The sequence below is a fragment of the Agrilus planipennis genome, unplaced genomic scaffold (assembly GCF_000699045.2).
Source record: "Agrilus planipennis isolate EAB-ADULT unplaced genomic scaffold, Apla_2.0 scaffold307, whole genome shotgun sequence".
Classification (NCBI taxonomy): Eukaryota; Metazoa; Arthropoda; class Insecta; order Coleoptera; family Buprestidae; genus Agrilus; species Agrilus planipennis.
The window spans coordinates 196,077-213,971 of NW_020439004.1; the positions used below are offsets into that span (position 1 = coordinate 196,077).

At 34.9% G+C, this 17,895-nt stretch overlaps 1 protein-coding gene across 1 annotated transcript in view; it reads right to left on the reverse strand.

Annotated features, from left to right (window-relative positions):
* Window positions 1-17,895, reverse strand: part of LOC108742442 (espin-like) — a 90,024-nt gene that overhangs the window by 60,103 nt on the left and 12,026 nt on the right. The window contains exons 3-4 of the mRNA XM_018477657.2: window positions 9,443-9,478; window positions 7,312-7,416 (exon numbers count right to left, since the gene is read on the reverse strand). Coding sequence (XP_018333159.1) covers window positions 7,312-7,416; window positions 9,443-9,478 — 141 coding nt within the window. The remainder of the gene's footprint in view (window positions 1-7,311; window positions 7,417-9,442; window positions 9,479-17,895) is intronic.

A 17,895-nucleotide genomic window follows, 5' to 3' on the forward strand; every position in this document is an offset into this window, starting at 1 on the left:
AGCTTTTACATGTGCTTAAAGTTAATGCTTCTTGTAGGACACGTATTTTCAATAGAAATTAAAAAATTTAAAAATGGTCTTCGACAAGCTTTAGAACAAAGCTTTATCTATCTTACTACAAAATTTCAAACCTCTGTTTCAAATATTAAACTAGAACTAGAATGATATCTAGAACCAATAAGCATGTTTTTACTCTACGGCGCGTGTACTACTGAATCCCCTTAATTTGGTTGATTCGGTGTTATTTTTCAACCTATCATCATCTTTTGAGTATTATTGGCTCGTGCCGAGGTGACTTTTATAAAAGATGTAACTGAGCGGACTAATTTCAAAATTCAAAACAAGGAAAAAAAAACAAAATGTTTTAAACTCTTGCCTAAAGCTGATTACAACGATTAATTTTAATTGCGAATTTCTCAATAAATTGATTTTATTTTGATACATATTGGTTTTATTTTGGAACCTCAGAATGTATCCCTTATGATTCCATACTAATTACCATTTCATACCCATGGTATTCTGTATTCGCGGAATATTTATGGAACGTATACCCCGCGAAAAAAGAGCTTTTACTGTAACTAATAAGGAAATTCAATGACTTTAGACGATGTAATTTACAAACGACTGGACAGCGATACAAATAAATCTCATGGTTTAAACATTTAGTACTCTTTTTTCCAGTTACTCAACCCCACCTTTAATTTTAATCTTAATTGTAGTATACATGTCATTTTATCAAGTTTTTCTGCCACGAAAAAGACTGAACTATAGGAAGAAGGGGGAGACGAACAAAAAATAGCTCACTCTGTCCTACTACATGAATTCTCAGATTACAAAAGTCTTTTACTATTTATACATAAGTAAATTTAATCAATATTGATCCATTTATGTAATAAAACTTATCTACCCTCACATTTACAGTTAACTAACAATTAACAATCAACTCCATGTGACTTTAAATACGTCACGAACGAATAAGGATTTCGATATTAATTACCGGTAGTTGACCGCCCCGTCTTGTATTTAATAGATTTCAATTACTGCGGATAAAGTACGGCCTTAATTACGGTTTCGGCAAAGGGTTAGTAGGTAGTGGGCAGGTAGCAACATCGAATGTAGCTGGCGAGAGTATTGCGTATCGGCGCGGCTCGCTCTACGAGGAACAATTAGAAATTTTTGCAACAGGATTAGGTACCTAGGAAAAGAAAAGAAGAGAATAAAATGAGATTTGATAGAAAACTACCTCGAAAAAAAAATACTCTTAAGCGTCAGAACGGAGGGAGTAGTAGGGTCGAGTCGCCCTTAAGAAGAAGATTGTTAAAGGTGTATGTTTGGAGCGCGGCGCTGTACGGGTGAGAAACATAAACGGTGGGCGAGGAGGAAAGGGAAGAGTAATAAGCGTTCGAAGGTTAGAAATGAAGAAGTATTAGAACGAATAGAAGAACGGAAGACTCTACGGAAGTCAATAAAAAATAAGCGAAATATGTTGGTAGGACACCTTCTCATGCACGAAGGTCTAGTCAGAGACATATTAGAGGCAGAAACAGAAGTAAAGAGGAGTACAGGTAGATCTAGATTAGATTACTGTTTACAAATAGTTACGGATGTGGGATGTTCTAGTTTTAGGGAAATGCGAAGATTAGCACAGGATAGGAAGGAGTGGAGGTGCATGTCCAACCAGTCTTAGGACTGACGACCTTATGATATGACTTGTGTGTAGAAAATTTCATTATAATCAAGTCACTACAATGACGTAATTGTTTACTTTCTAGCTGAGCTTTCACGCAGTGATTGTATTTCCCGGATGATCCTCGTACAATTGCGTGTATGTTTAAGTGGGCGACTCAACTGAACAGTGCCGCCGACGACGACGTTGCCGCCTATCGTTGGTAAAAAGTTTTAATTTATTTTATTTGGCCCCTGTGTGCAATTCATTAAGCCCGTTTGCTTTAACGAGCTTTTTGTCCGCGGAGGTAAAGCCTATGGGCGTGTGTGCTATAGTCTGTGTAGTGTCGAAAGCGCAGTGGGATTTCACGTCACGCCGCCCGCACCGCCACAGCACCGCGCCACCGTCGACTAGTCATTGCCTTGTGTTGCTTTGTTGCTTTATCTGCTTAATACTCACGATAAAAAGACTAACAACGTAAGCAAAGCCAACTAAATACAATCGTGAGACTCAATTTATCAAAAGACAACATAATAAAACAATAAATCGAATGTAATTGCGGGTGGATTGGTTGGTTCAGTTGGTAAGCTTCAGATACGCTCTGAACCAAATCAATTAATATAAAATTACAGATAATTGAGTTGCGAAAGAAGTAGGTACAGTAAAAACATTGATTACAAAGTAATAATCGCGGTGCGTTGGACATGACACCACCAGTGCTTGCTGGTCGGTAGGAGACCGAATTTTCACACTTCTTCATCACTTTAAATATTGTTTTGCTAATGGGTGATGCACATTAGAAACTCAAACATGTATGTTTCTACCCTCTTCGTGAGGATTTATGCATTTCTTGACTAGCGATTCAGAGTTTTGTGTGCACAATGCAAGGCGATCAAAATTTTTTAAAAGAAAAATTCTCAAATAAATTATTGAAGAAACATTTTTCTGTAGCTAACGAAGTATGTTTGATCTGTGAGTGCCACCCGTCATTATTATTTGCAGAAATGAATGTGTTTTTCTGGACCTCGATAAAAATTTTCAAAAACATCTGGACCCAACCTAAAATTACGTGTCGACCCTTGGCTTATATGATACTTCAGAATGTTTAGAGTGGAAAATAAAAGTCCCTTAGTAGCAGTCGGACTCATGAAAAAAGGGTAGACGCTCACATAGGTACCTGAGATTCTACTCTATACTCTACTAAGCTACTAATTGAAAAACTGTAGAAAAAGTAAGTAGTATTCATAAATTATTATCAATGATAGTCAAGTCAAGAAATCTAGAGTCGCGAATCGAATTCAAGATCACGGAGATGCAAGTATATGCAAAGTATAAATTTACAAGTGATTATATGCCAAATAAATCAAACATATAAATTCGCTTGATTGTGACATGCTGGAGTAATTATACAGTATAAATAGTAGAAAATGGAGACTGTGGTAAAAGAACAAATAAGTTAAAAAGAGACTCACCCAAATTATATACCACTACATTAGATCACTGCGGACAAGTGTTTCGCCCACTTGTAAAGTTGGCTTCATTAAAGGGAGACTGTTCGTGTTGAGGCTGTTCGCGTTGATAATGCCCACATTAGAAATGGCGAAACACGTGTCCACAGTGATCAAATTTGGTGGTAATCTGGGCGAGTTTCTTTTTGGTATATTTACTTGGTATAGAAGTTTCACAATGAGTCATCAGGCATGGGGTGAGGAATAGTTTAGACAGGAAAACATTGAACAGTAACTCATTTACAATTCTGTTCGCATTGATGAACATTTTGCATAATTTAGGCATAGTGCCTACCCGTTTGACTGATTAGTGATGTACGATTGGGAGTATATTAATCACGAATGAAAATTTTGTTGGGTATTATCAATTTCAATACTCACAGTCATTTATTCATCAGATCCTTCTTACGCATGATGCCATGTATTCGTTCATAATTTTTTGAATCAGTAATTTGTCTCTTTGTTTAAATACTCGTAAAAAGTTAATTGATCGTGAGTTATCTACATATACTGTTTCCAAAGTAACAAAAATGAATATGACTAAAAACTCGAGTCATTTGATTTACTAACAATACGCATAAGATAGTCTCAAACTTAAATTATTCTATCAACGTTATTTGTTAATTTAAACAATTTTTACAACCATTTCAGTTATGCAAAATACTTCCATAATATCAAAATTCACGATCCTTTTGCTAATTCAATTGGATTCTATTTTAGTATTGCCAAGCAATATTCCAGACAATTTTAATAATCTAACTTTTGATACATACTTTGTGAACTGAAGCGTTAATGTATCAAATTCTAAAAATTATACAGAAAAGGAGAGAGTGGAAATGTAAAGACCATTGCCGATTAATATCAGTCTTTTTGGTGGAGGTTTGCATTTCAGAAAACAGTATCGGTTTCAGTTCGGCGCCTATTGCGACGTCTCATGGCAGATTATTTGAGACTTCAGTCTAGACAAAAAGACAGAAAACAGACGATTTGTCCAATCTTACCGATCGTCGCCTGCTATACGGTACGCGTCGGTTGAACCAGCCAAGCCTTCGTACAGTCTCCGGGAACGTATCAATTGAAAATCTTAGTACCTACCTGAGCCGACGGGATGAGTGAACACAAGGAGACGAGAACGAGGTGTATAGCGCCGAGATGGATATCATTAAAACCCTTAAAACAATAGGTCTGTTTTTGGGTGTGAGCTAGTTGTCTTTAAGAAGGCGTTTACGGATAGCACAGAGAGTTCCGTTCGTAAAATTTAACAAAAGATTCAATCCGTAGTCAGTAAGAGCAATGCTGAGTATGAACCAATTTTGTATCATGAATCATGAAATAAACTTAAACTTATTTTAAAAGTGAATAGAAATAGGTAAATCACCAATCTAATTTTTAAATTAATAAGACCAACGTTAAAGCTATGAAACTCGGTGAGTTGAAGGAGAAATTAAAACATTTGAAATTGTCAATATCAGGAAATAAAGTTGTGTTGCGGCGAGAACACCTTCATCATCTAATGATGACTATGTAAACTGGGGGAATAACGAAGGAAAATTTGAAGAACAAGAATCTGAATCTGAAAACGACGACGAAAAAGAAGGTAGAGATACTGTACTTAAATAAAAGAAGGAATAAGAACACACTCACGCGAACATCTAACTTTTAATAAGTTGAAAAATTTAGCAGCATATAACGTTGGATGGAGTATTTCGAAAAAGTCAATAACAAATATAAATTTATTTCAATAATGTCTTCGAATACAGTTGACAATAATTGTCGTTGAGTATAGGGAGGAGGCGCAATTTTGCTCACAGCCAATACGAAAACTAATTTTAGTCACGAAGACAGAAGAAAATTTTAAAAAACACTCTTTTAATTACAATGTAATACAAGTACATAAGTACTTTAAAAATAACATAAAGTACACAAGTATGTTGTTTGAAAGGGGCATATTTCACAAACGGGCGCTGATTTTTATCAGTCCGTTTCCACGTTATATTATCTTTTTACCTCCCTAATTGACAGAACAAAATTAAACTAATTTAGTACGCCATTATAAAAAGTTAAAGGTAGGTAAACGCCGCGGTCTATTAAGACCTTCGGACTGTTTCTTTTTGTGCACGTCTGTTTTATGAATTAATTAACAAAATTAGCCTTTCGACTACCGTGCACACATACCAACCACATAGACTATACTAATTAAAAATAAGTAAGTTGCACCTGCCGTATGTTAAAAAACAGTGAAAAAAACCACCTCGTTACAAACCAACGGAATGTTACAATTAAGATTTTGGAAACGATAGACGGCATATATTAAACATAACCAAGTAAACATTTTATCGGTTAAAAAATTGAATAGATTATTAAATGTCCTGTCCGAATACAGCTTGCTAACATTTAAGAGTGAGTTGTCAAACTTGTTTATATAACAACCAAAAGTCGCGTATAAGAATTAGTAGGTACTCCTTATCACTACATAGTATAAAACAAAGTCGCTTTCCCGCTGTCTGTCCCTATGTATGCTTAAATCTTTAAAACTACGTAACGGACTTTGATGCGGTTTTTTTTTTTAAGATAGAGTGATTCAAGAGGAAGGTTTATATGTATAATACATGCATAATATAAGTAGTAGGGAAACACTGATAATTTTAGAGGTTTCTAATGTGATGTCGTAAATAAACACATTTTTTGCGCTTACATTGCAAACGCTGGTTGAACCCTACGAGATTGATCAAAATAATGTACTACAATATTGTACATCTTAAAAGGGTCTTAATATGTCTATCTCTTAGGGATAACCCACAATAACCATTTTTATCCTTTTCTTTTTATGAGAAATAATGACTTATTTACGAAGGCAATTGTAGGCAATACAGCATTAATTATTACCCAATTAAGTACCTTAAATACATTATGCATTTAATATAGATCAATATGGCCCTGTACAACATGTACTTTAAATGAATATTTTGCAAGATATTACAAAATTAAAATGCAGGGACATAGCGGTTGCGGCGATACCAGCCGGGAGGCCGGTTTATATTGTCTAATGACAAAAAAACTGTGAATGTTGTATATAAAGACATTCTGTAGTATATTTAGTATGTTCAGAGGGTATCTTTCGAAGATTTCCCCTTCTCGATAATAATATAAACAAAACAAAAATATACTTATTTAGTATCAGCATTGCACCCGTGCGAAGCTGGGTCGGGTCACTAGTATAAGTACATAATGTAAATGAAATGTATCAAGAGCCCAACTAAAATCATTATGCGTAACGTCATGGTAATTTTATAGTGAACTAGAGTTTCACCGCGTTGATGTCCTAGATATACGTCAAAGATCATTAACGACCATATTTTTACATCCCTCGAGAATAGTATTTCTTTTCTAGATAGAAATTACCGTAGGTTTTTTTCTGGATCCCTGACGATGTGTATACAAAATTTCATAATAGGTATTGATAAGTTTTTAACATAACTCCAATTCCCCGCGATGTTTGGACCCAAGAGTACAACTAACATGTAAAAAACATTACATCCTTTTTAGTTTTAGTTTAAAACAGTGGAGTACTACAAACGTATGCCTTCAGATGGCTCTATACATAAAAATCATACACAATTACATTAAAATGCGCTGGTGGTAAATACAAGACATTGTATTTCTCTTAATTTTTTAGTAATCGGAATTGTTGTTAAAAGATGAAATACGAAAGCACTTTTTGCAATCGAACACCCAGTGCTGTACGCTGCATTTTTTTCGATTGCATTAATAATTTTAAAAATATCAAAATTGGTTTTGTCTAAAAACATTCATCGCCCTGTATCTTTGCGAGAAAAAATCATCAAAGTACAAAATATTCTTAGAATAATCCTGGAAATAAAACCTTTTGTTTTTGTTTTGGCATATGTTTAATAAATACCCTGTATAGAAGCCACCTCTTTATAATATCATTTATGATTCTCATTTTTCATGCAACCCTTATTTGCTTTTCGACCCTCCTCAAAAAACATTCCTAGCTCTTCATAGTAAATTTCGTAGAGGGTCAACGCGGTTATCATATTGATGGGTTTTAAATAATAACAAGTAGGTACATAATATGTAAATGGTACAAACAAAAGAGTTTTGCTGAAGACTTACCCTTAATTTAACGAGGCGCGGTTCGTCCGTCGCCAGCTTGGCCAAGTCCTGGTAGTCGCCCTTCGCTGCAGTTACAAGCCATTCCGTGCACTTCTTCTGATCTAACTGCAAAGGACATAATTCAGATGGTTTTACGACCCCGTACATCCTACCGATGCCGGGTGCCATTTCGTCGTTACTGTTGGCGGGTACCGTTCGTCCGGGTGACATTTACGATTAGGAAGACGCATTTCGTCAATTAAATTCAGCAAGTCGAATTCAATGAAAAGACACTAAAGCAACGGGTCTAATTGCCGTGCAAGAGTGAGACAAAGGAGACGGGCCGGAGAGCAAACCGATGAGGCATAAAACTAAAGGGACCTTAAAAGCTTCAAAATAAGGGAATGTCCTAACTGTCAAGGACCTCTTCCCACTAACAAATAAAATACCTTTTAAAATGTCACCGTAAATTGTCTGAGGCAAAAACGGACAATAAAAACAAAAATATAAACATCCGTTTCTTTTTTTCCTGGGTGTCATAAAAACTAAGATTGTAAGACTAACGTTTATACGATTTTTGCAGAATTATAACTAATGTTCATTAATGACATTAATTTATAAAAGATTTTGTATTAAGAGCACACAAAAATTCATCTTCTTAAAATTCGAATTTCAAAACAATGTCAAGGAATGCACTTAAAAATCAGTTAAATCGAAAGCAAAATCTACCTGAACTCTAAAACTGGCGAAACCATAAATTAAAAGGCTTTTAGTCTTATCGTTTGAAGACACTAATGCCTAGATCAGCTTTTGCATAACTGCCATTTGTTTTAATGTTTGTATTTTCGTTTAAAATTATCGGAATAGCGACGTTTAATAAAAAAATAATAAACGTCTTTTATACGCTAATATAAAACTTTACTGGAAGATTATTATCTATCAGAGAACATTTACTGCAACAATTACAGGCTACATAATGTGCTACTTCGACGAGCTAAATGAGGGGTAGTATTAGTGATCAAGTGAAACTTGAACCATCCATACTGTTTTTTCTCCTTCATATCTAAACTACATATTACATCGTTTATGAATACCGAAGAAAATAAATACAACAAGATGCCTCTTACAGAATAATAACTAAATCGCCAAGAAAAGGATATGTACCTTAGGGTGGCCGGCGGCTCAAAAGAGAATATCTTCTTATTTATGGTCTTGAATGAAAATAGATTAATTTAATATGTTCGACTAAAAAATTTTAAGAAATTTTTAAAAATTTCCAAAATAATGAAACATTAATACTTTTTGTTTAATTTTCTTCTCGTCGTGTTATTAATATTGTAAATATTCTAAAAGCTTTAAGTCGATATATCAATTTATAGAAGTGATGTTTCTTGTTTTGCATATTGTAGCCTCCCTGTAGTTCTCCCTCAGTAAATGCAGTTTATATGCCCTATAACAGTGGCGTAGCGTATATATCTGCCACCCGGAGCGAAGACTAAATTTGCCGCCCTTCCTATTTACTTTGTTTATTTTTTATGATACAGAAACGGGGGTCTGGTTAGTGATTATGTTAGTAATATTTATTTTTCTGATTTTTCTGCAAAATTTAGTAGATTCCGATTTGAACAAATATGACGACCCTAGAAAATACTACAAATGGCGCGGAAAACGCCATCTGTAGTACGATGCTACATTTTAGGATTACGTATGCTCCAACAAGGTCCATTTAAATATATGGATACCTACTTGCTGAAACGAATCCCGGCGTAGCTAACCTCAACGTGAAAGGCACGTTACCTTTATCGAATAAAATAATTCCAAGTGGTCTGTATTCTGCCGGAGCTGCCTGCGACGCGCTGATGAGATCCAAAACGATCGAAATCGCGATCCGCGTCTGGCAGTTTCGACAGAATACAGACCACTTCGAATTATTTTATATGACGACCCTACTTTATAGAAGCGATGTTTTTTGTTTTGTATATTATAGTCTCTGTAGTTCATATGCCTCATCTGATGCAATATTAATCGTGAAACAGTTCCGACAAAATGACAACACGAAAATGAATTCTATTCAATTTGGTCTAAAAATCGACAAGCAAACAAACAAACAAGCGTTGGTCGTGAAGGAAGGGAACGAAGGGTAAGTACTTACCGAAGTGACCGAAGCGCCGTCATCCTCGTCGGCCCCCTGTGGACAAACATAAAACTAAACAAAGAAGAATGGGTGTATAAATTAGCGGGCGCGCGATAACATCGCCGGCCAAACGGACGAGTCACGGCGTTTTTATTAACGAATTACATGAGACATTCAGGTAATTTGTCCCGCGCACCGTTAATAGATTTTATAACGTCACTATCGCTCGTTCCGTTGGTCAACGACGTCGTCGTCTCTATCGCGGCCGACGCTGTCATTTTGACGTCTATTGGACAACGTAACGACAAGCGATTGTTATTAAACTGTTCGGTGTTGAGTATCTTGTCCTTAAGTTTATAGTAACTATACTATTACGTATAACAACCCACCTAATGAAATTTTACTTTTATCATACGATCAATCACATTGATTTCAATTTTTTTTTTAATTACCTACTGTAACGCGACAGATATTATACAAATAATCTCAACTATAACGTGATTAAAGACATGTGATGATAATGAGACACAACTGTTTATTTTATGAATAGGAAGACGCAATAATTTTTTTTTTATTTTTCGAAAAAATTAGCAGGTTTTTAGGTATTCAGGGAATCTTACCGATAAAAACTAACCACTCTATCAAGAATTTAAATTCAAGCTGTTTATACATAATTAATTTAAATCTACATGAACATAATTAAGAAATTCCGGATGGTCAAATTATTTAACAACATTATAGGATGTGTTCAAATTGTATTATGCTGCATGGGGATATTTTAGATGAGCCTTGAGAGCCCCCTGGTTCCTGCTACATTCTAAATTTCTAGGATTCTCAATATAATTGGGGTAATTTTAAATTCTTGTCTATCTCGCATGCTACAACTATGAAATAATTCTGACACTGAATGCTACAAACCAAGGAGCAAAATTTCAGGAATATTCTCATAAATAAAAAATATTAAAACTACATAAATATGGCTTGAAACATTTTATGTATAATCTCTACACAATTATTTAGCAGTTTTCAATGCTTTCAATTACTCAAGAACTGAATTGTAAAGAAACATTTAAATTTTTTAGGAGAAAATATCAGCTTTAACGAATAGCTGGTAGTTTTCTTCATCCATATTCAGTGCACATTATCGTACTTTCCCAGTTGACGATGCAGGTTATTATTGTTGTTCGTAAATGGTAAGGAATATCTCAAATAAATCGGCAACAAATTAGGACAAATTTCTAGGTAGAAATAAAATATAAGAAAAGATCGATATTGATTCTGATCAATGCTTTTATACATACATATATATACATGTGTAATATTCCTTCCAGATACTCAAGATTAGATGCGTGTACAAACACACATGCGTCATGTTCTTCTGGCACTAGATTTATTTAAATAATCAGCCATCTCATTCGGACGGAATCGTCCGTCGGCAGTGTAATGACTTCATTATCGATCAAAAATTATTAATAGGTGCAGGATAAATTATGCCCTCCCGAAGTAATTTAATTCTTAGTCGGAAGACGACGACCATGATGATGATGATGACGACGGTGATAACAGGAGCGCAAGAGGAAGAAGAAATTAAAAGATAAAGAACGGACGACGAAAAAAATCTAACGTTAGAAGAAAACAGCAAATGAATGAAAGATGAAGCCAATTTTTATTAAGGCAACTTCGATTTACCGGGTGTCCCAGGACACCACACAGATTGTTATGGATGCCGGATTTAAAAAATGGTGAAAAACATATGTATTTACATATATTTCAGAGGTAAGAGAAAAGGTTCATCTTCTGGACAATGTCAGAAATGGATAAGGAATCAGGTTATGTGGGATCTCTATCGAAAATCACAATTAAAACTTTTGCGAAATACATCCCTTTTATGATTTCAGCATAATTCCGTCGAGAATTACTTTACCACGTACCTATGCGAGCAACGATTCTCGGTGCTTTTGATAATGTCGTATAATTTTAGACCAGTTTTATTGATAGAACAACCAGTTGTATACCATCAACATAACCCAGTCACAAAAAAATTATACACCAAATAGTTCTATTCTAATCGATACTCACGAGCGATACTTAGAACAATATTATCAGTTTTATACAGGAAAACAATTGGTTTTGCCGAACTTTTTCTAATTATTCGTAATTAATAAATTGAGCATGTAAGGTAAGTGAGAATTAATCATATAATTCTAATGTAGTTAATGCAAACTTTTCTTAAGATAAAAATTATAAATAAGCGCCTCTGTTATTTTGTCAGGAAAGATCAATTCAAATATTCATTTCTACCAATAAAGCAAATTCTTTCAAATATATCTTGCCCAACCCTTTATTTGGAGATAAAAGAGTAAACTGTTTCTTCATAATGGTCAGTCACAATTTATATAATTGCGTATAACGCCAACGTTTTGCGAAAAATGAGCTATTAGGTGAAATCAATGGAATGGAAACTAATTTTTGTCACGCGAACGTTCACTTCAAGATATGCATTTTTCATTCAAAATTGAACGTAATTGAAAATAAAAATGATGCATGTGATCATATGCATAAACGCTACCACTTCCGACATTTTGAACACTGTTTCTGAAAAACGAACAACACTCTCAATTTCCTTCTCGAATATAGTCAAGGTTCTCACGGAACTTTTCCTTCATAAATTTATTGTTCGCAAAAGTAAATAACACTAAGTTACCGAGACCTTAATAACTGTATATAAGATACCATAAAAGTAGTAAATAATCACAGACAGCTCGTAAACGCCATCTACAAAAAGGACCTCGCTAAATCCTTACGGAATATGAAACTTTGGATTCTGGTAGTTCTCGAAGTAAATATTAAAAGTGAACCTGTTTGACATTTAATAGAGGACGATATCAAATATTAATGTGAAAATTCATTTTAATTATTTCCCACTATAAAATACCTCAAGTTAATGAGGGAAAATTTCTTGCTATTATCACAACCTCGGGTTCGATTCCCGGCGAGGTAGTTTATAGTGGGAAAAAATTAAAATTAATTTTCACATTAATATAGATTAAAAGTTTCAAAAAGTTTGACAGAGGGTCATTTTCAGTAAGATACTAGCGGGGTCCTTTACCACTAATACTTTAATTAAGGATGCCGACTTATTAAACCGTAGCTATCATTATGATTAAATACCCATACTATGTGAATTAGGATTTCGAACCTGTTGATTCTCATAAATATGTTCAATATTCATTTATTAAAGTATAAAACAGTGTGCAATAGTCCTTTATTGCAAATTTTACAATGATGACTTATTTTGCCTTACTTTTAGTATTTTTGCTTAGCTCATAGTCTTGCCTAGTTATAAACTTAATCCATCATTATCGTCATAAGGTCGTCAGTCCTAAGACTGGATGGACACGCACCTCCACTCTTTCGTATCGTGAGCTAACCTTCACATTTCCCTTAAACTAGAACAACCCACATCCTTAACTATTTGCGAACAGTAATCTAATCTAGGTCTACCTCTACCCCTCCTAACTCCTGTTTTTGCCTCTGATATGTCTCTGACTAGACCTTCATGCCTAAGAAGGTGTCCTACCAACCTATCTCGCCTATTTCTTATTAACTTCCATAGAATCCTCTGTTCTCCAATTCTTTCTAAGACCTCTTCATTCCTAACCTTCTCTATCCACGGTATCCTCATTATTCGCTTGTAACACCACAGTGTTCGTGATGGTCGGATTAACAATTTAAATAGGAATTAATATAAGAATGGGATTTAGTAGTAATTTCTACTTGCAGTATTCGTGAACCTTTTGAAACTAATACAAAAGAAGAGTGCTTCAAAACGAACCAAGCCGCTAAGCTAACATCAACTCCGATATTATCGGTCCACCAAAACATGCGGTAAAGGAAAGAAAAAAAACGAATATAATTTATTAGTGAAGGCGATGCTCCTGTGGCCTCTGTCAAGACAGTCATAATTTGAGTTATCTTCATATATTTATTGCGCACGCAACCCCTCGGCAACAGCCACCGTGTATAATAAAAAGGGTGAAATTTAAAACTTTCTGGCTTCTGATTTTCGTTTATGTTAATAGGACCTGATCTCATCTCCTTATTTATTACTCGACTTCTAAAACGGATGGTTAAAATTACCATTTTTCTTGTCGAGAAGGCACCGGGATACATGCCAGGCAGTGGATGGATAACATTAAAACTTTATCAAACGTTCCAGCTGACTTTGAAGATACCGAAATTTAATTAAAATATTACGCTTTGAACACAGACTCTTATAGTGTAAAACATAACAAAGAGATTCACAAATTCAAAACTTTATAAGGATGTAGGCGTGCAGTCAAAACATAATGATGTCATCGAAAGTTAAACTACTTTAAAGGCAACTAATATGTAAGTATTTATTTTGAAAACATTAAAAAGAGTAATATATGAGCTATAAAGAGTTCAATAAGTTCTCTTGAATTCATGATGACCCATAAAATCCGATTCACAGTTAAATTTTGGGACAACATGCGTTTTAATTCCCGGATTTCTTGAATAATTATGTAAAGATTTTTTATTTAAAAAAACAACCAACGTTTCCCTTCAGATTAGAGACTTTATCAAGGTTTTTTTAAAGTCGGTGATACTTAATGCATTAACCAGTCCAGCATTAACATTTTTAACATTATCTTATCGTATAACAACAGTAACCAAAGAAGATCGATCGTCCTAATGACTGTAATATACCTAAATGTAATTATCAATGTCATTGAGAAGTACGATTTCAGAAGGTCTTCGAGAACTGAATCCAACCTCAATATAAAGACTGTGAGAGTGAATCAGTGAATATTCGTAGTACAGAACACGGGCCGAGCCGATACGTCGAGTCCTCGTTCGTTCATATCGACCCCCCATGGGCACAAGACTGACAGTTTTTCCACTAATAAATAGCGTGGAGCCCGAGGTGATGGCCTGTATAGCGTGACTAGTTGCACTGTCACCTTTCACTGGTTAGAGGAACGGGGAGAAGCAATTGATTTTATAATCTTTTCAATTTAGTAGATGTTATTGCTACGACACAATAGAGATGGACACGGCCGATAAGAACTGTAGCCACGACATCACGCGGCGAAACGTTTTGGCCTGCGGACGCGGGATGAACGCGAAGTATTCGACGGACGGACAGACGATGATTTTGACGGGAACGTTTGGCGCCAACTGGAGTAACGAAGAAAACGGTGAACGGGTAATCAGGTGTAGTGTTAATAATCGGAAAATATTGAGGTCAATACTATGATTTATTTCTTTCTATTCTGATAGCATTCGGAAAAGACTGATTGACGGACCTAATACAAGTACTTAATATGTTATAATGGAAAGTCTTCCTGTAAGTTAACCTGTATTTTTTACATTACATCCCCTATCTATGAAAGTAGAAAACATGTGGCTTATTATAATGGAAGATGGTCCGCAGCTACAAACATTGGAAGATTTTTCTGATTACTTTGTAAAGAAAATAATTCGAAGTGGTCTGTATTCTGTCGAAACTGCCAGACGTGGATCGCGATTTCGATCTTTTTGGATCTCATCAGCGCGTCGCAGGCAGCTCCGACAGATCACAGACCAACTTTTACTTGCTGTCTTAACAGCGCGTTCCAGAAAATACTACAAATGGCGCGGTAAACGCCATCTGTAGTACGATGCTACATTTTAGGATTACGTATGCTCCAACAAGGTCCATTTAAATATATGGATATCTACTTGCTGAAACGAATCCCGGCGTAGCTAANTAATATTATATTATTATATCCATATCCATATATTTAAATGGACCTTGTTGAAGCATACGAAATCCTAAAATGTAGCATCGTACTACAGATGGCGTTTACCGCGCCATTTGTAGTACTTTGTAAATGAATGATCTTTCCATTCCAAGCCAATACTCGCATTTCCCAAAAACTGGAAGGTCCCACACCCGCGACTATTTGCGAATAGTAATTTAATGTAGAGATCTACTCCTATTTCTGCTTTTAATGTCTGCAACAAGCCCTACATTCCTCAGAGGGAGCCCTATGATCCTAGCCCTCCTTTTATTATTATCTTTGTCAGCGCCCCTATTTATTTTCTTTCTCTCTCGAATACCTCCTCATTTCTAACCGTTTTTATACATCCACGGCATTTTATCATCCACCTATATACATATCAAACGTTTCCTTTTATTTTCCACCGTGCCCATCGTCTACGTTTCGCACCTGTAGAGAGCCACGCTCCAGACATAACTGGACTTTCAATAATATTTTAAATTAACTCATTATTAACGCATTTACACAAAACTGAGATCACAAAAAATGACCTTCCAATGAACATTTCAGTTCACGTGTTTAAAAACTCTAGAGCTTTTCCTCACGGAGGAAATTCACAGTAAGACATAACAAAGAGACCTAGGGATACCTCCTCTTGAACAACAAAAGCGCGTATTGTACGAGACGTTGTTGTAACCGTCCAGTAATGGATACTCCGTTCAAAACAAACGTACTTATTTCCATAATTGGGCTCATTAGAATCGAAAAGAACCCTCCCACGGTTACTCTTAGTACCCATACCTCACGACACACACACACACACATACATGCACACAATAAAGAACATATATATTGTAAATTCAAGAAACAAACGCAAAGATAATTAATGCAAAACGGGACCGAAAGGCAAATTTTCATTGAAAATAATTAGTTACCCTGTTCAAGTAGCTATTGTAGTTCAACAAAGTTGACAATAACTTGTTCGTTCGGGCATTGTGTTGTTCTCGAGCTAAAAAAGAAACGAAACAAACAAAACAAAAAAAAATACGAACAGAAAACGCGCGGCACGTGTTGCTCTTTTGTGTATTGTTCTTTTCCGTTTGATGATGCGAGCTTGACTAACGATGCCGGTTGTTTGAAAAATGTGAAACATTCAAATTGTATAAACCTGTCGACGGTATGAAGCATGAATACACAACGAAATGCTGTATCAAAACTGAAGTACTGTTAGAAATGGAAAATAGCAATGATTACAAAAAAGAAAAAATACACACCTCTAACATCTCGATTAGGGAAAATAAAAGATATACGCATTTAAATGAACCGCCTATACAGCAATTTTCAAAAATGTTACCAGACAAATTGTTTGTAATTATGGGAATAATGTTTTCGACATTTTACATTCCGTATGTACGTAACTACATAAACGATTTCCAAGGAACTGCGTATGATAAAGGGCATTTTTATTGGTAAGTGTTAAATACCACCACCAAAATAGCTATTTTATTTAATAAGAAATTAAAGTGCTCTCGGGAGTTCCACATGAATCTCATCTGGGTCCTCTACTATTTGTAATCTTTATAAATGACTTATATACAATGACTTGAATGTTTCTCTGATGTTGATAGTTTATTTACAAATGATCTAAAAGTTTTCAAATGTATTGATAATGTTTAACTTTCTGTATACATACACAGATACTATTAAAACAGCTTTTACGAAAAAAAAAAATGAAATGTAATATTCATAATATAAATATGGCTTTATAATTTTCATCTGTATTTTAATTCAGCGACGTTTCGATTTAATGTTCAACAGCAATTTGCCAGCATACTCGGGATCCAAACTGCCCTGGTATCGTTCTCGTATTCTAGAAAGTCTTAACAGGAATACAGAAAACATACTTATATTCGACGACATCTAACAATCCAAAGTCTTATAAGCATTTAGAAAAATTGTTGATAATTCTTTATGAAAAATACTCAAGCTGATTATTCAAGATCGCCAATTTTTTCTTTAAATATTTCAATCTTCATCAATTGCCTGATTTGAGGACCTATAAATATATAACTGAATTTTGGAAACTTTTCTTTCAAATATAAAAATCTAGCACCATTTCGATGCAGTAAAAATATATCATGTACGATCATACTTCTGGAGCATTTGTAGCATTCTTCACTCCTGAAATAGGCAATTTTCTTTTGGACTAGTCTTTCAATAAGATATTTTATTCACAAATAAAACAGAAGCTAAAGCTGTAATCCTAAAGGAAGTGTAATAACTGCTGTTAATTAAAAAAGTTCATACGTATATAGATTTATGTGTGCGATCTGTATCTGTGTTTCTGTTCCTCTCACATTTAACACAATTTTGGTTTAATTTCAGTCAAAAACCATTTTTCTTTGTTAAAATCACACAACAAAAACGTAATTTCACGAATGTGTATTCCTATTCATATAAATATAGGTATGTGAACATTACAGAACAGAACCGATGGGGCTTGTCCACGCAAAACAATCCAACAATGTTAACCCTGTTCTTCACAAACAAGGGTGTATGAAATATGATAAAACAAAACAATAGAGATGTGCCAAAGCCACTGGTTGCAAATACGCTAATTCCAAATCTGGATTTCTGTAGGTTAAAAACGTTTCAAAACAACTGGACGCCAACAAGGTCGATAAA